The sequence below is a fragment of the Ceratosolen solmsi genome, unplaced genomic scaffold (genome assembly GCF_000503995.2).
Source record: "Ceratosolen solmsi marchali unplaced genomic scaffold, CerSol_1.0 scaffold6, whole genome shotgun sequence".
Lineage (NCBI taxonomy): Eukaryota > Metazoa > Arthropoda > Insecta > Hymenoptera > Agaonidae > Ceratosolen > Ceratosolen solmsi.
The window spans coordinates 7,497,014-7,521,838 of record NW_011948414.1 but is presented as its reverse complement, the minus strand read 5'-3'; the positions used below and the strand labels follow the sequence as shown (position 1 = coordinate 7,521,838).

At 28.1% G+C, this 24,825-nt stretch overlaps 2 protein-coding genes across 2 annotated transcripts in view; both read right to left on the bottom strand.

Annotated features, from left to right (window-relative positions):
• The window catches only part of LOC105367926 (uncharacterized), a 25,841-nt gene extending 25,572 nt beyond the window's left edge, over positions 1–269 (bottom strand). The window contains exon 1 of the mRNA XM_011506785.1: positions 127–269. Within this exon, the coding sequence (XP_011505087.1) occupies positions 127–237 (111 nt within the window). The 5' untranslated portion in view covers positions 238–269. The remainder of the gene's footprint in view (positions 1–126) is intronic.
• A 1,135-nt stretch (positions 270–1,404) lies between these two features.
• Positions 1,405–24,825, bottom strand: part of LOC105368391 (trace amine-associated receptor 1-like) — a 43,714-nt gene continuing 20,293 nt past the window's right edge. Inside the window, exons 3-5 of the mRNA XM_011507400.1 lie at positions 18,290–18,406; positions 2,181–2,335; positions 1,405–1,423 (exon numbers count right to left, since the gene is read on the bottom strand). Coding sequence (XP_011505702.1) covers positions 1,405–1,423; positions 2,181–2,335; positions 18,290–18,406 — 291 coding nt within the window. The remainder of the gene's footprint in view (positions 1,424–2,180; positions 2,336–18,289; positions 18,407–24,825) is intronic.

Sequence of the window (24,825 nt, the reverse complement as noted above, 5' to 3'; positions counted from 1 at the left end):
CCACCTACGCCCTCACCCCATCCCCATCCCCCAATTCCTCACCAACCCACTAAACAACCTCTCCCTCATTCGCTAAGCGGTGGTGAGTGGGTGCGTGTGAAGGTAGGTAAGGGGTCAGATACTTACCCGCTCGATGTGCCCGGCGCTGACAACTTCCGGAGCGTTGGCGCAAACTACCCTCTTCAGGCGGAGTTTGTTCACGTGAAAGGCCGAGCCGTAAAAGTACATCAGGGCCATCGTCGTTGGGAAATAGAAACAGCAGCAGGCCAGTATCCTGAAAAATTCAAGGCTCTCTGTACATACCGATATCGTTTTTCCGACGTTTCCCTTTATTATCTGCCGCGGGATCGCGTGAAAATCTATGACCAATGCATTTTCAGTGCTCGTGAAAAGAGATTCAGATTTGTTTGAACAGATTGGTCATTATTGGTTGTACGTATGTCTATGAGCTTTAATCGACTCGATCAGTATATTATCATTTCTCCAATAACTCTATTGTGAAAAATATATCTAAGTGAAAAATATTGTCTTATCCTCTATCATTGTGACGTAGAGTAATAATAATCTTTCTGACTTATAGGGTTTTGATGAATTTAAATTATACACTCCAGTAAATAAGAATGGTTATATATCAAGCACAAGTGAATTATTTATAAATAATATCGAGTATTTTTAATAATGGCTGAATCATAGCGAAAATTTTAAGGATAAATTTTAATTTTCTTAAAAACTCTTGAGTGTTGTGAGTACTTTATAAGGAAAAGATCTCTAAGAAAATTCTCTAAGCGATGAAAATACTGAAGAAAATAAGTCGGCGATGATAGAAAATGTATGGTTCTGGATAATAAAGTTTTAAAGAAAAGTAAAAATAAATGATAAATTGATCTATTTGTTTGACAACGACACAAAAAAAAAAAAAAAAAAAAAAACATTCGTATTAATCAACTTTAGTAACAAATCGGCTCTATAGAACGAAACGATATATCTTAACGAAAGATTATATCTTCCGAATTAGCGGAAAGGAAAAATGTTGATAAATATACAACTATGGAATGTAAATTAAATTTCAGTTAAATCTTGATATATTATTCATACTATCGTAAGATAGTTAAGAATATTTTTCATCAATAATTTACTTAAAAATCCATCATTCTTTACATTACAAATAAAGTTTTGCTTAATAACTCTGTGATCGATTAAATAAAATAGGAAGAGGATGAATCGAAGATCTTTTATTGTTGAAATTCATGTTTTATTGTTTTGTTTTGTTTTATTGTTTTTATTCTAAAATGTATATATAGACTTTCTTGTTATTTAATAATGTGCCAGTTATCTAAATCCATAAAAAGCTTTACTAAGAGCTGGATACGAACGTAAATATTATAGAAAAACTTCGATTATATTTTAGCGAGTAACATATTTCCTGTAAAGTTGTGTACGTTAAAATTTATATTGGCATTCATACTTCGTTTCATAACTTAACTTTATATTCATATTAAATTTATTAGTACGACGTTTTCTGCAAAAAAGAGAAATTCTTAATTTTAAAAATGATCCAGCCATTATTATTTGCCAACGTATTAACGTGAGATGAGAATTCACTCTCAATAAAGTTAAATGTAACAAGTCTATTTACCGTGGCACATTTCCTGTATAACGTTAAACGAGCCTGTACTTTCAATAATTAAATAATAGAATGTATTGAATTACGTTGGACAATGTTAGTTACGATAAAAACTTTTGCCCTGAATTCATAAATTCATATAAAATCTATCAAATAATGTTTGACTCTTTACGCAAAATATCTCGAAAATGAGAGAGAATTTAAAATGATTCGTAAACTCCGAGGCTTACATCAATATTGCAACAAACAATTGATTATTTACAACAATTACACAATGAGAGGCGGATATTGATTAGGAATACGCCGACGAGCGCATTGCTCTAGTAGTTTTCTAAATCAAATTATCCAATAATGCAGTGATAATCGTTAATTTCAAAGCTCCTGCTTGACAAGCAGTAACAGTAACGCGACATTTCATAATAAAAATTCACGATGAGTCGTAAAGAAAGAAGAAGACAAACAACCAATAGAAAGAATAAAAAGCGAAAGAAAAAAAAATCAAAAAACGAGAAAAATTAAGATTAAAATTAAAAAAGAAGGAGGAAGGGTCGAGTACCTGAGCGATGCCTTGGCGAAGAATGGCTCGCATGCGAGGAGTCCGGTGTCGTTGAAGTAATAGCCGCCCTTGGGTAAGACCAGGGTGCCGAAAATCGCCACACTTGCGATCCACGTCGTGGACATTATGGCCACGCAGCCCTGGCGCATGTAATACTGCAGAGTTGCCCGGGAACATGAGAGAAGATTTAATGGAGGTGAGATTGGGGCCTCGTTGAATGACTGCGATGCCGTTAGGGAATCGCGAAAAGCCTTGTTTAGTCAGTCGATCTATCTTTTAATCTCACTATTATTTACGCTTGTTTGAGAGATCTCCAAGACTATTTCACGGAGGCGTCGACCCAGTCATTACGAGTACAAGCACTTAACGGACAATGGAACTATGCTTTTAAACGTGCATATCTGACATTGCCGATTTAATAAATAATTTATTAAATCATCCGACTTTAACACACGCACGCATACATGCTTATATATATATATATATATATATATATATATATATATATATACATACATAAGTAATATTAAATGGGACTTTTACTATAAAATACATTATAACATACAATGAAATAATAACAATCAACATGACAATTTTTAATTAAAAGCATAATATTTTTTATTTTATAAAAATATAAATATCTATTATAATTTAGTAGCACATGTACGCAACATGCGCACACGGACACGCACACGCATACACGCGCGCGCACACACCATATATATATATATAATAATTTTAAATTATGGAAATTTAGCTATTCAGAGGTAATTTTCTATGTTTCTTCATTTGTAAGCTTTAATTATTACGATATATTTAAGTGATGATAAACTTTGATTTCTGTACGTGACAATTTGTTTAATAAACAATAATGTGTCAAAAAAGAAAAAAAAAAAAAAAAAACACAAATTTTCGTATATTTTTTTTTTCTATAGTATTGAAAAGATTTTGTATAATGTACTTATTATTATTTTTTTTTCAGAAGTTTTGCTTTCTGAAATTTTAATTAAAATTATCGTATTTAAAAAAGATAATAAATTTAAATTTTATCTTAAATTTTTTTTTCGTACTATTTTATAAGAGAATATTTATGTTCTTGTAAGTTACTTTATAAGTTATCCATATTCTCGACACAAGGACTAATATATCGATTTATAATATACTAATGCGTTTATATAAATTCTTTACCTTTAAAGATTATTATGAAATACTATTTCCTAACGATATAATTTGTCTACTTATGAAGTAGTTTTAACGACTTAAGCTGACGATGCCGTTAGTTTAATTTTATTTTTTATACCGAGCAGCCTCGTTAACATTGTCTTTAATAATACGATAGTAAAAGTTCTTGCAAGTAAAGTATGATATAATTATAAATTTAGCTTTGGTGACTTCATTGCTTTAAAGCTCAAAGACTTTGAAAAACTTTTAAATAACTTAATACATAGTTCTTCCATTTAATTATTAAGAATTACAGAATGGGCTTCACAAAAATTAATTTTCATACACACATACATACTCACATTTTATATAATATAATTATTTACATATAAAATTATTTTATAATATATATTAAGTATATACAATTATGTATAAATATATTATTAATTATATATTTACGTGCATATATTTTATATAATTAACATTTATCATTATAATATTAATGAATTATTATAAGATTTGTTATATATATATATATATATATATATATATATGTAAATACAATATTAAGTTTTTATTTATTTGTGATAACTGATAAATATTTTATACTTTACCAATGAAAAATTAAAATTAATTGAAAGACGAATTTATTTTTTACTTTAATTTAATGTCATCTCATTGATATTAGTAATATAGTTAAATATAATATAAATAACATAAGAAGTACAATTTATTGTTTTTATTTTAAGTTCAACCATAAATACTGAAAGCGTCGTCTATTGAATTGAAGAAGTTATATGCATTAAAAAAAGTTGAGAGTTCAGGGAATATTTACCAAAAATCATGAATATGTTTTATGTGACATTTGTAATTAAAATTTTAAATGTTTACGTTGTCGAAACTCACATAAATTTAACCATTATATTTTTTACGATGCACTAGCGCTAGTTTAAATTATTTAACGTATTCAAAGTGGTTTTCTCAATTTACAATATATTACTCGGTAATTAATTATAGTCTGAGATTTTTTTTTTTATATTAATTTAATAATAATATATAAATATTTAAAAATTGTACTTTTATACTTACAATTAGTCATTTCTTTTTCTAGCCAATTTTTCAAAGGTCATTTTCAAAATTTTAAGTTATTTCTATAAGACATGGGTTTTTTTTTTGTTGAAGTTATTTATTAAGTATCTAGTTATTGCATATTTACATTTAATTATTCAAAATATTTGCAAATAATAATTTCTATTTTGTTAAAATATACTATTAATACAAATTATGTTTAAATTTAATTTCAGTATTATGAGTAATCGATCCTTTAATATTATATTAGTTTAATTGAAAAAAATATTTTCCCATTATCGATAAATCAATTTAATCAATTTTTTTGTTCTAAAGATAATGTAATTAAAATTTGTTGTTAAAGTATGAATTGTGTAAGTATTATTGTGCGTATATTGTAACAATCTATATCGAATCACCAGAGTTGTGTATTTAAATTTTATAAATGATGTTGAGTACAAGGCTAATTAATAATATGTAAATAATTATATGATCTTGGATTTTATTTATATATATATATATATATAGGAACGAAACAGATGGTGACTAGGTTACTTGTTATTCATAAATGAATATCATCATTGTATTAATTTATATTATTATTATTCTATTGTATTCTGTATGGATTCAGTTTATGGCTTAACATTGTCTATGCATTTTTGCCAACTATAGGCTGAACCTTAGACGAAATAGTAATTTTCCTTTTAAATGGTGATTAAATTTTTATAGTCTTAATAGGCTTTTAAGCACATTTATTATTAAATTTGTACGTAACGCTATCAATTAAAGATAAACGATTGACTTTTCGTCAGAAGTATATTTACTAGCATTTCAGATAGATAATACCGATACGGAATTGTTTATGCTTATTAAGTTTACCTCCATAAAAATTAAATATAAAGTTATATTAAAACATAATTTACAATTGCGTAACTGCAACAGTAAGAAAAGCTTATATATATATATATATATATATATATATATATATATTAATTCTATTTTCATTTGATCGTTCGATTTGTTTTATTTTCAACTATTCAAAATATAAAACTATTACATTGTTAATAATTAACATGGTAATTTTATTGTTTTATAAAATTAAATTATGTTATGTGACGTTCAAATGTATATATCTTATATTTAACGATATTTTTTTTTTTTTATTAAATATTAGTAATGATGTTGAATGGAATTTAATATACGCTAAAAGATTTTTTCTAATAGCTTAATAATGTAAATGCATATTAAACATTATTTGAAGTATTAAATTTTATATTTCGTATAAATTTGATGTCATTTAATAATATCTTAGAACATTATTATAAACATTAATATTGCAATAATTGTTCGTTGGTGAAATTAATATAATTAAAATAAATATGAATATGAAAAGGATCAATGTAGAAATGTTTAAAAATGTATTAGACTCCAAAATGAAATTCGTATAATAATTAAATATATAAAGCAAACTATTATTACTAATATTTATTCCCATAGTTTTTTTTGTTTTTGTTTTTGTTTTCTCTTTATATACGATCAATTAACTAAATTACTTCTCTTTATCCTATCGAAAACTACAGAGGATGCTTAATTATTATGATTAGTCATATCAATTAAAATAAATGACTTTAATTAAAATGAGAAAAGTTAAATTACAGTAAAATAGTATTTTTAATTTCAAGAAAAAGCAAGAGAAGAAATTTATCTTTATAGTACATAGGGCTTAGCTACGGATAAGTACAATTACAAAGCTTTAGTACTTGTAGTCAAGTTCTTCTACCTTTTGTATTCCTTTATATTACAAATTATCCACTTGGATGTCACTCACTATAAATATCACGATACAAATACAAATTATTTGTAAGAAAAGCGTACTTACTGTTCATGAAATGTCGATAATGTAAATAAAACGTATTATGCAATCTAAATAATAACTTTAACATGCATGAAGGTGTATTAATTTAGTTATTAATCATTTTTCAAATAATGTCATGGTAAATGTATGGTATAAAACTGGTCCATCGCTCTCATATAATTCAACGGCTTATTCGTCATAATTATATGCCACACAGTCAATTTCTTTCTCCACGAATTATCCAGCTTTTCCCAGAATAGAGGAAATCCAAGTATCCCAGTAATGCACCAAGTATGAAATCGCCCCGTGGAACTTTGGATCCACATACATCTTGCCTCGTGTAACAATCGGTAAGTGCAACTGTCCTTTTTCGCGGTGAAGTGAACCGTACTAGTCCCGATAACAGTTAGTTACTTGACTCGCGGACGAGTATTTCACTTATGCGTAACGATATCAGGGCCATTAAGGCACTCGGGTCAGTGTTAGGCTCGAGCTTCGAGTTTCAATTGCTCTCGACGTTCGGCCTCTTATCGCTGTCACTTTCACAATTCCGTCGCATTATTCTTTTTCACAGAAACAGAGAATTTTATTCATTCGGCATTTCGCCCTCGGTGCACATTGTCACTCTGACGCGTTTTGTTAGATTTTTCATCTTCTCTCTTTTGTCTTTTTATTTTATTTATTTTGTTTGTTTGTTTGTTTGTTTGTTTGTTTGTTTGTTTTTTTCTTTATTGGAGGGCGATGGTCAATTTCACGCGCTTGTTGAGTGCACGACGAGTGTTAACGACCCGTTTCAACGATGATTTTTCAGTTGTCCTCGCTCTCCATGTTTTCGCGCTTTTATTGCTTTTTCCGAGGTAGTCGATCATTATTTGCTCGGTTAAAGGATTTAATTTTATTTGAAAGTAAGAGTAAAGGATTCACTTTTTAATTCCTTTATAATTTTGTCAGGAAAATTTAGTTAGGAAAGTTTATTCATAATATTAGTAATATTTAGCAATATACTGAGTATTTAAATTTCAATATTTCAAAATCATCATATTTACGTTTTTCCAATGATTTACAAAGTTTTCCGAAAGCGTCTTACAAATTTATAATTCAATTTGCCAATATTATATTATAACATTGATATTTATTGTTTTAAAGCAAAGTATGGATTTCTGTTTCTGTTATAAATGATTTAAAGGATTTAAAGGGGAGTTAGCTATCGCTATATATATGCTATTGATCGAAGAGTAAATGTGTTTTCCTATTATTTCTCCAATTTTACATCCAATAGGATATAATTAAAATTTACAACTTTAGATTTTTTATTAACATTTTTTAAATAAATATAGAACAATAAAGTTTACTCGCCTTTAAGTACCGTAATATTTAATATTTAATATAGCTTTAACTATAAGAATCTTGATTGATTGACAATAATATTTGCGCTTAAATAAGAATTTTCACCAGTTGGTTCTACAATAAAAAATCAATGGTCAATGAAAAATGTAAATATTTTTATTAATAATATTTAACAATTTTAAAAATTAATTTTATTTAACCTTTCAATTACAATCCAGAATTTTAGGACTATTTCACTTTTTTTTTAGGACTATTTCACATAGAACCTTTAAAATTATTATTCTCGTAAAATGCGTAACTTTATCATTCACTTGGCAGACAATACCACGTGACTTAAAATCAACTAAGCAATCGCAATATATTTTGCATCGCAGTTATGATTAAATCGTTCGATTAGCCAATTGAGTCTAAAAACCAATTTAATAAAATTTTCCCACTGGGATTTGCCATTTTCATACTTACGGCATACCACAAGAATCTCATACTCATAAGAATCTCTAACGTGTATATCGGAATTATACTGGACACTCCCAGTCCTGCTGGTTGATAAAACTCAACGCGATAATTCTACTCAAGCTTGTCTTTTCATTCCTCCTCTGCACTCTTCTCTAGAAACTTTTCTCACCGTATTTCACGCTTCCCGCATCCTTCGCTGGAGAATTGGATTATCAGTGCCCCATCGGACACTCATCCCGGGTTGCCTTCTCTCACGGGGAATCCCTATAAACAGACGTGTTTTAGCACGAGCGTAGGTCAGTAATCGCTGGAGCTCGGTAATATTTTGGAAAATGTGCAATGCTCGTGATGCTGAGCCCATCTCAGCCCAGCTAATCCAAGGGAAAAGAAGCGCGAGGGAGACGTGATTATTATTCCGTGAAGCTCGCGGTCGTGATCGGAAATTGATGGGGGAGGTGACGCGGTCTGGCCGCAATTGGAATTTCTGAGTGGAGTGTGCAGTATACGTCATCGGCTTGTGCTTTTTCATTGTTTCGTAATGACGAGAGTAACGAGAGTTACGACGAACCCACTTGGGCCTGCCTTTCTTCACACTGACAATCCGTTATATTTTTCCTCTTCACTTACGAATTCCGTAAAAGTCCTTTCACACTTTCTATGGCAATGCGAGGCACCTCGAAAGGTATGTCGTGCAGCTTTTCGTGTTGACACTTTATCTTTACGTGTTATTATTACTTATTTGGTCATTGTTATTGCTGTAGTTTGCGCGAATATAGTGAATATTAAATTTTCATTAAACGCTGCGTCAAAACTATCTGCTTACTAACCCGATATTACGTTTACACACATAAATCGGAAATAGTATTTTCAAATGTTGAATAAACGCGTGTAGCTAGAGTCAATTTTAGCTTTTTATTTATCTTTCAAAATTATTCTATGTAATTCGAGCAATTATTTATTATCTTTATTATTATCTTTATTTTAATTAATCCACGCTTGCCGAGACAAATATATATATTTTTACTAATAGTTTTAAACGTCTCGTAAAAATGTTATGAAATACATAGTCGCAGTATCGTAAGAAAAATTTGCTCACATTAACTATTAGTATCAAGACTTTGTATTAATGGTGATATTTTCTTCATAAAAAAAAAAAAAAAAAAAAAATAATTTACATACATTTGATACAAATTATAGTCTAGGTATATGAGAATTATACATTTACAAACTTAATTTTCAATCATATTATACGCAATACTTCTCGTCTCTTCTAAAATATGTCACAACTTTTAAATAGATTTGCGTATAAAATACATTACTAGATTATTATTATGTTATAATATTGTTTTTGGATTTGCTTTTTATTTGTAATTGCTTATAACTTATAAGATATACATTATATGTGTAATTTAATTTTCTTATTTGACAATTAATACCCTTTTTTATGACTTACATTATACTAACATATTACATGACACTTTATAAGAGAAAAGAATTAAAATTAATTTTAAACAACTATGTTTGTAGTGAATTCATTTAAATTAGAAAAGGAAAAAATATAATGGTCAAAAATGTAATATTTACATTTTAAATATTTTTTTTTTATACTGTTTCGTTTTATCGTTTAAATTCATATTTAAAAATATGTGTTCTTTATACATATGTGTATATAATTTTTTGTTTTTATAACAACATATATAGTCTCAAATATTTATATGTAATATGATAAAATGTTTTCTATATTTATTATTTTTGTTGAAAATTATAAAATGTTTCAGCAATCTGATCTACACGTTATTAGATTAAGCAGATTATGTACCTTTGTTTATGTAATTGAACAAAATTACAAAAAAAGTTATAATAACTCAAAAAGATAGTCGATTTGTAATTGAAGTAATTAATCTTTTTAATATAATTGTTTACAGCAGTACTTAGTGTTCGTGCAATGACTATTTGAGTTATATCATTATAATTTAAATTTATATAATTTATTTTTTAATCATAGTCCATAATTACAGATGTAAGGAATATTTTATATTTATCTCAATATACAATATATACAGTTTACTTTTTAAATTGGATTTTTTCTCCAACCAATAATTTTTATGCGAATAAAATCCTGTAATTTGAACAACAATACAAATTTACATAAATTACAAGAATGTTCAGACAGAAAAATTTTTTTTTTAATGTTATTATTAATTTATTAAAAATATTTATTTTTCATTTGAAAAGACTGCATAATTAAAAATTCTAATTCAAATTATTTCAAGATTAAGAATGTATAATGAAATATTTTAACTATTTATTTTAGATTCAATTTTTAAATTCCAGTCTGATTCTATTAATATATTGATCATGTTTGTTAATATTATTAGAATAGTTAAAAATTCTGACTTATGTATGAAAATTGATTTTATATGTAATCCACTTATAAAATTATATTAAAAACTATAGAGAGTATTGGTAATGTTATTCTGATAAAAAGTTGTAATGTCCATTATTAATCAAAGTAATAGAGATTTACACTATAAATTGTTGGTCAATATAAGGTATTTTTTATTTATTTATTTTAAAGTAAATTGGTAAAGTAATTATTGACAAAACGATTGTTCGGTAATTTATTACTTAACAATTAGTAAAGAGTAGGAATTATTTGAAGAATAGTGTTCGATATTACGAGAATCTATCGAGTGTTTAGGTATCGAGAATTTCCCAAGCGTTAGAATTTCTGGAAAAAATTCCAAATGTTTTTTGTGCAGTCTCTTTCTAACGCCACAATCAGCTCTATTGTTATCAGCACTAACTAAGCTGTTGCGTGGGTAGTTAAAGCAAGTACGCTTCGAGAAAAGCGTTTACTCTCTCTTACTGGGGACGCCATAGAGAGCAAGTTCTGTTACAGTAAGACCACCATTGAAGGAATACGCTCTCTGTCTTATCAGGGCCGCCATGGAAGGAACGCGATCTCTCAAGTAAAGCCATTGCACAAGGAACGCACGTCATTTCCCAGTGCGCATCAGTTAACAAGCAGTCACGGGTGCTGACGGCATTACAAGAAAATATACGACTACCATAAGCATGCTATCGATGTACTCTTTATCACGAAGATATACCAATAGTCTCTATTGAGGGTAACTATTACATAATTAAACCATACTTCCTTCAATTATATATGCATAACTCTTTGCTAGTCCTTAGAGCATTACTCCCTTCAACAATATCGTCACCGTCAACAAAGCAGCAACTACGTATGAAAAGTGAATTTAACTCATCAATAATTTAATCGCCAATAAACCATAATAAACCATATTTAACCAAGTATGCACACGCACACTGTATTAATCTAAAGCCCTTTCACTTAAGTCCTTCCCAAGCATACGCTAGGACGGGCGACAAATTAAATTTCTCTATCGGACATTGGCCCTTCGAGCCAGAAAATCGAACAAATAGGAATACGTTACTTCTATTTAATTTTTTAAGATAAATTGAAAAACTTCTATAGCGAATAACTTGTGATAATTTTGCAATTGTCACATCATAATAAATATAAGTAGCAAAATATGTTTTTATTTTTATTTTATGATTTACTCGAAAAAAAAGTCGACAGTTATTAGATTTATGCTCAATTAATTCTTAGTAGATCCAAAAATCATTTTAATTTATAAATGACAATTAATTAGTTACAAATTCTAAGTTACAAATTTCATATGAACATATGATATGAGTATAATTTATCAAGATTACATCATATGCTTAAAAATTTTTTTTTTATTACACTCATTCAGTATTTATAGTTAAATAATTTAGACTATATTCTTATTTTAACAAGTTATTTAAAAAAGATTTATATTTTCCAAGATCCAAAATAAATACAATGTTAATATATATATATAGATTTGTAATATTTTAACAATTGTTTAAATTTATGAAATTTATTAAATTTATTATATTTATTATATTTAATAAACAGAGATAAGTGTACAGTGGACCATGAACAGAAAATTTTGAAATATATAAATGGTATATTGTATAACAAAAATATTTAATAGAAAATTTGAAGAAACTATTTAATATAGAAATTATATGAATATTCTTTCAAAATAGATATTATAATAACAATGAGACTATATTAGTTCTTAATGTTTGTAAGGTGTACTAAATATTTTTCATTCTAAGTTAAAATGCAGATTTTAAGAAACAAACTAGAAGGTTAAAGTCCTTTAGGGAGATTAGCTCAAACGTAGAAGGATAATATTAAGTTTGACTTAAGAGAGGTAAGGTATTCTTAACGGTTTTGCTGTAAAATATATTCAACTGATGATCCTGGATTAATAAAGTCGAATTAACAAAATCTGCTATTTTAATATTCATTTTAACAACTTCATAATCTTAAAATTACTAATTCTTAGTAAAATAATAATTATAACCTTTATGTAATAGACACATAATAGATTTATGATTATTTGATTATTTGAGAATGTAAGAAATGGCATTTAGTTTTTTTGGGTAGGAAACAAAATTATTTATATTTCCCTATAATATCCTTATGTATTCAACTTATTATGTATTGAATATTCGTTAAAGTAATTACGATAATAGACATTATTCTTTGTTTATTTGAAAAATTAAAATGATCCAGATTTTTATTAATTTTATGAACAGTTTCTTTGGGTAATAATAAAAAAAAAAAAAAAAAAAAAAACAAAAACAAAAATTTAAGCTATGAAGAGTAAGAGATAGTTCTTCAAAAAATATGCAACTTTTGAAAAGGGAACTCATTTTACTTTATCGGTACTCCGAAATAAGCATATTGAATTTTTTTCTTTACCACTTACCTGAACTTCAAAACTAAGTTTCTTCATCTAATTTTCTTTATTTTATCAAATATATTGTCCACGAGTACTTGAAATACTTGGAAGGGATATAATTTACTTGATTACGAATTTCTCGCAATGTTTAAGAGACAATTTTCTTTAATTTCCGCACAAGTTCTACGTAAATAATATAATACATTGGATTACAATCGCTCATCGAATTTATTTCAAATGTAATGCATTATTTATTCCAAGAAATCAATTTCTTCTGTTTACAGAGTAAATTACTTATGAAATTTTTTTATGCAGAAATGTAGATCGATTTTGTATTTCCTATGCGAGGAAGCCTTTAAAAGCTTTAATTTTCCACAAAAAAAAAGAAAAAAATTAATGTTCCACTTCCAATAATAAAAACTAAATTTTTCTAATGTTTATATACGTAATGCTAATTTCTTAATGCAACACAATGCAATGAAATTAATTGCATCAATAATGAAAAATAAAAAGTTAACCTTATATATTTCATCTTTTAACTATGCTTGTCAGTGAGAATTGTGCTCTTCAGTATTTAACATCTTCATTGTTTCCAAAATGCTTCCAAAATGTTTCAAAATAATGCACATCTTCATTTTTTTTCTTCAAAGTATCACGCAACACAACACACTTTTATATTGAAAATTACATAAATTTAATGCACATATAATTCATATATAATACAAATATGCTTAATACGAGCTATAGTTTTGGTTGTGCAAAATATGAAATGCTAAAGAGTATGAACGATTATATGAGTAGAAGTTAATTTCATATTAGCAGCTTGAATTTGTGTGAGTAAATGGATAGTCCTAATGGATATAAATATAGTCACCGTCGATGCCACTTATGCATATGAATGTGTATGCGCATACATGGGCGGGCGCGCGCGCGCCCGTGCACTGATATTAGCGAATTTACAGGCATGGAGATCGATTTTGCAAGGAAATCCGACGTGCGATGTTTTTGCCAACTAATGAGGCACGACTAAAGCTACACTCTGCTGATAATTCGAAGGTAAGAGAAGACTAAATTGCTTCGGGCGTTTTCCTCAGGTTCCCTGTATTTTCGTAGCAGTTCCTCCGAGGTATAAGTGGATTTCGAAGCGAGGAAATTTGGAACGTTATCCACATAATTGTGTCTATATTTTAACGCGACTTTCACTTTCTTTCGCAGCTTAATTGGGCTGGACAGATTTGCATATTCTTTGTCTCACGACGAACTGCAAAATTGCTATTTTTAATTTTCCTACAATAAGAAGATATTATTGGGCATACTAATACATTTGAGCATAAGTTTTTTTTGTTTATATTTTGTTTGGATTAAATTGCCGCCCTCTATTTTATGCGAAAATATTGTATTTACGATAATTATCAATTGAAGTTGTAAATATTTCTCAAATTTAAATGCATGTTTCGATTAGCGAGAAAATCAACTCTAGTTCTATTAATTTTGACATTTTATTTCCAAAGAAAATAGGCGAATACAAGTATTTCAATATCAATTTCGTTTTCATCATTCTTCTTATTATTTTAATTTAATATTAATTTTATAAATTAAGCTTCTTTTCAAATAAACTTCTTTAATATTTATTGTTAAAAATATTATCTTCACACTGTTTACCCTTAATTACTAATTTATAGTATATCATTTTAGTTTGTTTGTAAAAGTACTTAAACATTTTGCTGATTTAATTGAAATTTAATTTTTCAAGAATCTTAAATAAGTGTAATATTCTATTACATTACTAGTTTAATTGTTTTTTGTTTTTTGTTTTATATTCAATACTTTTATATATAAAATTATCATTTGACAAATTTACAATATTTTGAATAAGTTTAAAATAGTTTTAAATCATTAAATAGTGTTTTAATTTAGAAAACTAGTTAATATTTAATAAATTGTAATTTATATTTATAAATTTTATTTGCGTTTATGCTATTATATATATATTTATATACGTGTGTTTTAATATGCATATTAATATATAAGTATAAATGTTTGACGTTTACTTTGTATTCTATATATATATATATATATATATATTATTAGCTTTAAATTCAATTTTAAAAATGAGAAACAAGTTCAAGAAACAGTTTCGAACATTTGGTCCTTCGAGTCGGATATAGTGGAAGGTAGCGCCTCTCACCAATGCCATGCACACGTAAAACATTGAAAATTCAAAAGTTACATTTTCATCTCTGCGTACTACGCAACACGTGGCACTTCACCATCAAAAGGAGCATTCGGAGATTTCCGACCTCCTACCCCTCCTTGTATCAACCCACCACTAAAACACAGTAAAAAGAGGTATGCGGAGTTTTACAACCTCCCAGCGCTCTGCAGCGCAAACCAACAACAACATGGCAACCAAGGAAGGCATGGATGAAAAAGATATTAAGAAATCTAGAAAATCCATACTAGGTAGTGCCTCGTCATCACACTTACCCTTTTAGCTCGTTTTCCAGGCAAAAACTCAGTGGGACCGTATCTCATTAATGAAGTACCTGACTGAGGAGGAATGTGTTGTCATCAAAATGCGACATTTTACCAGATGAAATTTTAGATGCATTGTCATACGTCGAGGAACTGCACAAGGACTTCATCAAAGAATACACGTACTTGGAAATGACCTGGCCAGCTACGTATGGTAATCAAGACTTCCTTGTGAAGAATGTCTATGAAGAGGAATTCACACAACACTCGACCACGCGAGAAACTATCAACAACCGCCGTTAAGCCACCAAGATCAAGAGAAAAGACTCGCTAACCAAGGCACAAACAGTAAGGATCCCACTCCCAATCACACCTCCTCCCAAGATTCCAGTAAACCAAGAGGAGTGATATGAGTTTCGCAATCTCTTCAAGGAATTGGTCATAGACAACAATGACATTAGCAATGTTGAAAAGCTGTTTTACCTCCGCACCTCGGTACGGTTAATTTCTGAATTCCCACTGACAAGCGACTCCTTTGCTCCCGCTTGGGAACTACTACTAACAAACCGTCACGACAACAAACGCTTAATCATCCAATCATGCCTCAATCGAGCCTTCTTCGATTTAAAGCCAATTAAAGGGGAATAGGTCGAGTTGGAAAAACTTAGCAACAGCACTGGGGAAGCAATGAAGCAACTCAAGGCATTGGTAGTCATAGAAGAGTTAGAGAATTACATCTCCGTATACCTGATCTCTCGACAACTCTATCATGCCACAAGGGAATTGTGGGAGTCATCAATTAGCCATTCCACCTCATACCCACGACTTAAACAATTGGTAGACTTTCTAACGTATCGGATGAGGACGCTAAACGATATGGACTCATTAAGTGCCTTATCACTCAACAACAGTCACCCCATTTCTGTCAGTCAAAACATTATTGCTCCAATTAGTAGAGGATGAGGGAAGTAGATACACTTGTGCTCTGCCTTCCATCGCTCATGAAAGATATCTTAATGACATTTTTAAAAGTACAGACACAATTATGAGTCCTCTGCATGGCGGGCGGTTTCCCGCTAGCAAAGTCACCACCTCAATCAATGCGGATCAGAATCCAACCACCTCAATTTCATTGGACGATGGCTCTACCAAAATTCTTTGTTTAAGATTGTCTCCTCAACAAGATACGTTCACGTTCACGACAATACAGATGCCGAAGCAAGATATTAACTTCATTAAGCGGCTCATCTTGTCTGAAGTTGCAAAATTATTTGACCCATTAGGTTTTGCCTCACCTGTCGGAGATCAAGGCAAAAATCTTCATGCAGGAGCTGTGGCTACACAAGCTCCAACGGGACGAGTAATGCAGTCAGCACCCTTGACTGCTTGTTAACAGTTGCGCACTTGAGAATTGAACGTGTGTTCCTTGTGTAATGACTTGATAGAGTGAGAGAGAGTGAGAGAGTGAGAGAGTGAGAGGGTGAGAGAGAGTGAGAGAGTGAGAGAGTGAGGGGGGGGGAGGTGTATGTATAACTGAGTGAGTAGCTTATGACTGCGGATTCTGGCTGCTTAGCCTGGCTTCTTAAGATGGATGACTGATAAACTAACTGAATGACTAAATTACAGTGAGCGCCTAAGCGCGGTCTGCTTCCTTCAAATATCCACGCGACAGTTTAGTTAGTTGGCGATAATGCATAGGTGTTGCTATGCAGAAAACATTGCAGGGCGTTCGAGAGTATAAGTTTAGAAGTTTTGGAGAACTCCGAGAAAGCAAGCTTTCGAAGGTTGGAGAATTCCACCGTCGTTGCTATGCGGAGACTAGATAAACATTGTAGGACATTCGAAAGTAAAGCATTAGAATAATTGAGAATCCTCGGAATCAAATGTTTACAAAATTCGAGATCTAGAAGGATTATAAAAAATTCGGAGCGCCAACGTTCTTCTCCAAAGGTCTGGTGCTCCAATCCCGAACATTACAATTACAATTTAACTATAAATTACAATAAAATACTTAATTTATGGGATTTACTGACTTTAATGTATGGGCATATCTATTTTTTATTTTAAGATTAAGTTTCTTTGCTTTTCTTATGTCCAATAGTAAATATTCTGTTATCAAGAATTGCGAAGAAAATGATGATCAAACAATTAACTAATTCAATAATATTTCGTTCTCTATTTAACGTAATTATGTGGAAATTTAAAAAGTCCCTTACGTTGTCAATTATACAAAGACTTTCCAATTGTCAAATATTATGGATTAGGATTCTTTTTTCCATTTAATTATTAAAAATATTTTTCATTTATAATTCTCTTAAATTTTCTTATAAATACAAATAAACATTGCTCGCTTTAACCGAATGATGAAAATAATCTTTAGAAAATGGATACAATACATACAGTATAATTGAAGAAACGTAATTTTCACATAAATAACGTAATTTATTATATTAAGCGACGAGACGAGGAAGAATTTTCATAATTTCAAAATGCAAATTTGCAAATGAATAACATTTTTATCGATTGGTTGAGAAATAAATCTTTCGGCCGACATTGATTTCCATTATGAAAAAAACAGGTATTTTATTTTATTTAAGCAGTAATATTTTGTTATTAATGTACAAGCTTGCATTTGTCACAATTAACGCTTTAAACAATATGAATACTGACAGTCGAACGAATATGACAATGAAATGTTCGTTTAATGCGCAACAGCTAATTAAAGGGGACTAAGCAACTAAATAATATTAAGTGTTTAGAAAATTGTATGCTGTGTGCGTGATATACAAGCGCACTTTTAAAAAGTATAAAATTCCCGCGCTCTTAACAAGGCTTTTCACATAAATGCGGTGGACGGTCACTCGATTGTGAGCCCCGTTTACTTTCTAATAGCTCATGTTATAAACAAGAAAGAAAATGGAAAATCCTCGCGCATTTACCTTTTTCGACGACTGCCTATGGTATCTGTGTGGGTGCAGCATGCATATGTAGCGGTCGATTGCCATGCACACGAGAATGACGGCACTTTGTTGTGTTAGAGCTCCCCGTAGCAATGCCTGGAACACATGTGAATTTGATGTCTCGTGAACTTGTGATTTATGCTTTTGTTCCGGATTACATTCTTATAGTTATTGGCTTTGCGCGCTTTCACTTGCGCAATTTTGCGAGTTTACCTACAGTTACTCGCTCGATTAGGTGCGAAGTAACGGTAATTAATTCCATCTGACAATTATTTGCTCTGTCGTTTTACAATACATTACAATGGTATTCTTAATTTTCTTTTTTCTTTTTATTTTTTCTTTCTTCTTTTTTTTTTTTTTTTTTTTTTTTTTTTTTTTTTTTATCAATTGCTTATTGGATTGGATTAGATTGGAGAAAAGTAATATTCGAAAATCGTCAGATAAGATAATCAGTAAGGCTGGTCAATACTCATTAATCTGCATAAGTATCGCTAGATTATCAATTACTCTAAATTTATTTATAAATATAACCATTATTAATTTGGTTATGAATATGAAAAATATTCTATTATTTTTAGTAATATTCGTCAAATTCAATTAGAATTCCTACAAAGTCACTACGAATATTATACAAATATTCAAAATATATGGTTAGGAAAATATTTGTTAGTTTTCTATGTGAAACATAAGAATATACAATAATAATAATAATAATGATTATCATTTATTAAATTTATCATAAATCTTTATAGGCAAAAATTTACTTTTAATACTTATTCGTATCAATTGAAATTATTGTATTTTTTGTGAAATCTGAAAGGCTTTCTCAAATAATTACGTACATTAAACATTTTATTAATAATTTAAGTATTATTAATTATTGAACGTATTCGCAATTACAATATACAATAATATTTACTTTTTATTTTGTTATTAATTAAAATTTCTAAAATTAAGGAAAAAAGTATTAATAAAAAGACAATTAAAGTTGAAATTCAAATTATTTCTAGAATATGAAATTATACATTGCAACGTCTAATATATATTCTATGATTAATAATGAAACATTTGTTGGAATTTGTTCATTTGTTCATTAACAGCCCCATGGTATTTTTCTCTCAATATAATTATAAATATACCTTTGTAATTATTGAATAATAGTTTGACTTTTTTTAATCGATAATGCATACCTATGATTTCAATATTTCAAGTAAGGAAATTTGTTGTTTAATTTCTATTTTTAATAAAAAATAATAATTCTTTGGAAAAGTAAAAAAAAAAAAAAACAATTAATTAATTATTTTAAATGTACTTATTCAAATAGTAATATGGTTTTTTATACTTAATTTATCCCTAATATTATGATTAAACGTAACATTTTAAATAAATAAGGAGGAATATTAGAAGAAAATTTATAAGAAATCCTCTTAAAGAAATGTCAGTGTTCCATAGTGTATTGTTTAAAATTATTAATCTTAATAAATATGCAATGACTTTCATAATTTAACTAAATTGGCGCATTTTTTACTGTAGATATATTTGTAATATTTTACTTTGAAGTGCATGCGTCAGAAAAGTATTTAAAAATGAATTTTTCTATATTTATACGATAGGTGTCTTGTAAATTATATATATCCTGCATATATTTTTGTCTATTGTTGCAAAAATGTTATAACATTAAAAAAACAAAAAAAAAAAATGCAGCATCTTATTTTTATTTTCTTTTATAAAATATTCATTCGATCAGTTACTGTCGTTTTAAAAATAGTACAAAAAAATTGTCAATACGCTTTTACATAAAATAAAAATATTTAAGTTTAATACAAATGATTATAAACAAGAAAGTTTTTTAATTTTTACATCGAATTTTTATTAATAATATGAGATAAAATTATGCTTTTAATATAATGTATACGTTGTACTATTTTTAATAATTGCTTTGAAATAATTATTATAATCATCTGGTAACGATATTAATCAAATCCATTATATCACATACATAATATTACTTTAAATAATTATTTTACTTCGTCAATAGACTATTTTCAGGCGTTGTATTAAATGTATTATTTTTAATATTTAATCGGAATATAGAAAAAATCTTTGGAGCACTGGGACATTAGCTCTCCTGCGATAGCTGCAGTAATTTGCAATCTTTTTGCAAATATAATACATATCGCTTTATAAATTTCAAATTTATTTTATTTTAGATTTACTTTTTTCTCGAGGCTCTCACGCGATGAAATATAACCGCTGATGGTAATATCAAAATGGTTGAATAAAATAGTAGACGACAAATTCCCGATAGTCAGGCTGGAAGCTGCGGTTTGGCGTTTTAATTTTTGTTTGCAAATGCAAATTGTATGTTTAATAACTGTTTATTAAATCTCAACCATAATGATTCATTCCAACTATGGCTTTATATAAAGAATAACAATAGTTCTTTTTCTTCATTTTACTACTGGTAATAGTTTTTTAATATACTCATGACATTACATTGGGATTAGAATATTTCATTTTATATTAGTTTTTTCTTCTATTCAAGATATTTAGAAATTTTTTAAGCTTTAGAGTTTTATGCGGATTAACGATGTACAATAAATAATACAGGAATTATTATCAAAAGTATTTCTAAATTAATGATTGATTTTAGTATTTTCTTTTTAAATTTCGGAAAAATATTTATCCTAATATTACAATATTGAAAGAAGATTTACATTAAAAAATTGTAGAGACTAATCTGTTGAATTATTTTCCTTTTTAAACAATATTTTTTACCATAATAGGCATTATAATAAGACATTTTAGAATTGGTAGTATTTATATAAATTATATCATCGTGATTAATCAAGAAAAAAAAAATATATATATATATATATATATATATATAAATAAAAAAGATTCGTCATTTAATTTTTATTTTTGTTTGTTCGTAGTAAATTTTGGCGCGAGTTTAGGAAATCTATTGCATTGTTGATTTAAATATAATATTCTTAAGTTATGTAAATATACGGAATGATTTTTCTTTTTATACAGACTATATTATAAATTACTAAACGTTTACCTCATTATTATGTAAATTATATTGTAATATAATATGAACAATAACAATTGAGTATTATCAATAACAAAAAAAACTCTTATATTTGTATGATATTATTTCTCAAGTATAATCAAAGCTAATGTACAAATAGATATTCGCACTCACATAATGTACCATAAAATTATATTATATATATATATATATATATATATATATATAATTTATGTGTAAAAACAAAATTTGTAGTTAACGTGTCAAACGAAAAATTTTAATATAACATAATTACTGAATATTATCCAATGTCCTTTCATTAAATTACGAAAATCATTGCTTTTGATCAATTTAATGGTATAGAAGACAGTGGCTGAAAATTCCTAACTGTTATTTAAGAAAGTAATTTTTTTCACACACTGAATACAAATAATAATATGGTTAAGGTTAATAAATTATATGTATTCATACAAATCACTACAATTATATAACGTTATACCTGCTAATTTATAATAATGTATACAATTAAATATATTTTGTACAGAATATGCACGAAAAAACATAGAATCAATAAAAAATTTTAATATACTTGTATAAAACATACTTTATTAATTATCTTACCATATTTGATAAACACTAATATTTCTATATGTATTATGATAAATATTTATCTCTAAAGAAATTTCATTCTTAGTTTATTAGGGACTGTTAAATAGGAAATGATATAGAGACAATTTTTTAGATTTCTTACTTACAGAAAATAGCGAATTATTATTAATAAAAACTTTTATTAATAAAAATGAATAAAAGAATCGGATCGAACGGGGCTGAATTGCACATTATGAAAGAGACAGAATACATAATGAATCGCACAGGAAGGATAAACGATTTCCGTTTGTACGAATAGTTTATTCTCCTTTATCCCACTCTCATTCTCTCCCTCTCTCAATCTCTCTCTCTCTCTCTCTCTCTCTCTCTCTCTTATTGTATTTCTTTGTTATTTTCATATGTACAATTCGCACAATAATTTACGTTGTACCCTTGTACATCACCTACTTTTCTTTTCTATTCCCATTTCCATTACCACACAAAGTTCATGCTCTCTTTCATTTTTGTCTTCAATCTTTCCCATATATTCCACAATTCTTATATCTCTACATTTCACCATACTGCTTTATATTATAAGTTTAATTTTAATTTTCCATTCTTTTGTATATTATTGTTCTTATTTATTGTCTCAGTCGAGACATTCGAGATATATTGCATAATCATTTATTAAAATTCTTATTAATCTACATATTATACTTTTAATGCTCGATAATGTTTGTAAATGAAAACTATTTTTGTATTATTCTATAATATTTTTCAGAATATATAAATGTATGTACATTTGTTATTTAATTTTAGATTTGTATTAAGTTATTTTTTTAATTTTAATACGTACATACATCCTATTTTTGCTATTTAGAAGAATCGTCCTTTTAATTATTAATATCTTTTAATGTATAAATTATTATTATTATTATTATTATTATTATTATGGACACGATGCTCACACGTACCCATAATATTGCCACATAGGCGATTATTGTTCTATTCTAAAATCTCTTGAACCACAATCTTTAATTATATTTGCATCTTAAATTTACATTAATTATATACCGAATGCATTACATATCTTTCTAATTCGATATTACATTATATTACATATAATTGATAATTTAATTAATATATTAGGAGTTTCATCTAGCTCGCCATGTAAGCAGCTAATCATGGGATATGAACTTTTACTCAACTTCAACGAAAAGTGGATAATGCAGAGAATATCTGGTAGTATTTATTAATGACATGAAATCGTCATTTGAGGTGAAGTGTTTATCGTTTTATATCCGAGTCATAGAATTTGTCTACTTAAAGAATTTTCTATCATATTGACGAGGCTTGCCCGTTCAAGGCACAAAAAAAGGTATAGATGACTAGGTTTAAACAAAGTACTGACAGCGATAGATATATATATATATATATATATATATATATATTTGGGAGGCTGAACTTGAATAAAGACAAGATAGAATTTGGTACTAGAAATTGAATATTACGTGGGTAAATTTTCGAGAAATTGCTGCGCGGATATCACAACGTTTCCAATCCACTAGACTGATTAGGTGAACATTAACGTATTTTATTCTATTTCGTTCTTATAATCTCAGCTAAATTTTCTTATTTAAACTCTGATATTTTGCGAATTAATTAATTGCTTTAAAGTTTCATGTCAGCGTCAATATTTAGATCTTTTTTTTTTCTTTCTTTTTTTTTTTTTTTTTTTTTTTTTTTTTTTTTTTTTTTATTTCAAAAGTTAAAAAAGATGCGTTCTTTGATTGTGTTCTTAGACAAAAATAAACTTTTGGTTATAAATACTTTATTCACGTAGGCTTTGAATTTAATTATATTACTTTATTTAAATTTGTTATTATCAAGTGGTGCCTGATTAATTTTATTTTTATGCATTTATACGCTCTATTTTATTGATAATTTAAATTACGTTATTTTAAAAATGATAAAAGTTTTACGATTAGACATTGATACGAATTCGGTTAGACTATTAAATTTATTAGTTATTAATAAATTAATTATTAAGTTTGGGCAAGTTTAATTATATGAATTATATTTTTAAATGTAAAGACCATAAGTGTCTTTATTTGAAATCCTGTTTGAAATTCACGTATGAAGACGGAAGATTTTCGATCTAAGTAATTTAAGTCTTTTACGAGCCGACAATTTTCTTATTTTCTAGCAATAAATCTGGATTTATTATGTTAATAATATAAGCTCACAATGAGGCATTCCACTCTCGAGTTAGCTTTAGTTTTCTGCAAAATGAATACTTGCTTCCTCGGTAGACATAATTTTTAAATGTGACCTTAAACTGGAGGAAAATATAGTTAAATGAAAATACCAAAAAAACAAAAAAAAAAAAAAAAACAAGAAAAAAACAAAGAAAAACAATATTTTACATAGAAATAAAAAATTCAGCTTTTGCAAATGGCGTTATACTTAAAAAAAAAAAAAGAACTATATCTTACTCTACGCTAGCTTTTATCTCGATTAAAAGATTGCCAGAATATACACAATGAAATAGAAACGAAAAAGAAAGCTTTCACTGTGTACTGAGCCGACGATTATCGTAAAGCTCGGCGTTTCGCACTCTCATGCACTTTTGGAATATATGCTCAAGGATAGCATCCATGTACACACGAAAATAGCGTAAAAAATTCTTGTTCTAGTGCTACTTAACGACCAAAAGATGAAAAGAGACAGACAGAGAGACAGACAGAGAGAGAGAGAGAGAGAGAGAGAGAGAGAGAGAGAGAGAGAGAGCGAGTGAGAAGACGAGCGAAATAATCAGAGGAAAATTGCAATTACTCAGTTGTACTTCGATTAAAACATAAGCAAATTGATATTGGCATAGTATAAATGCTAG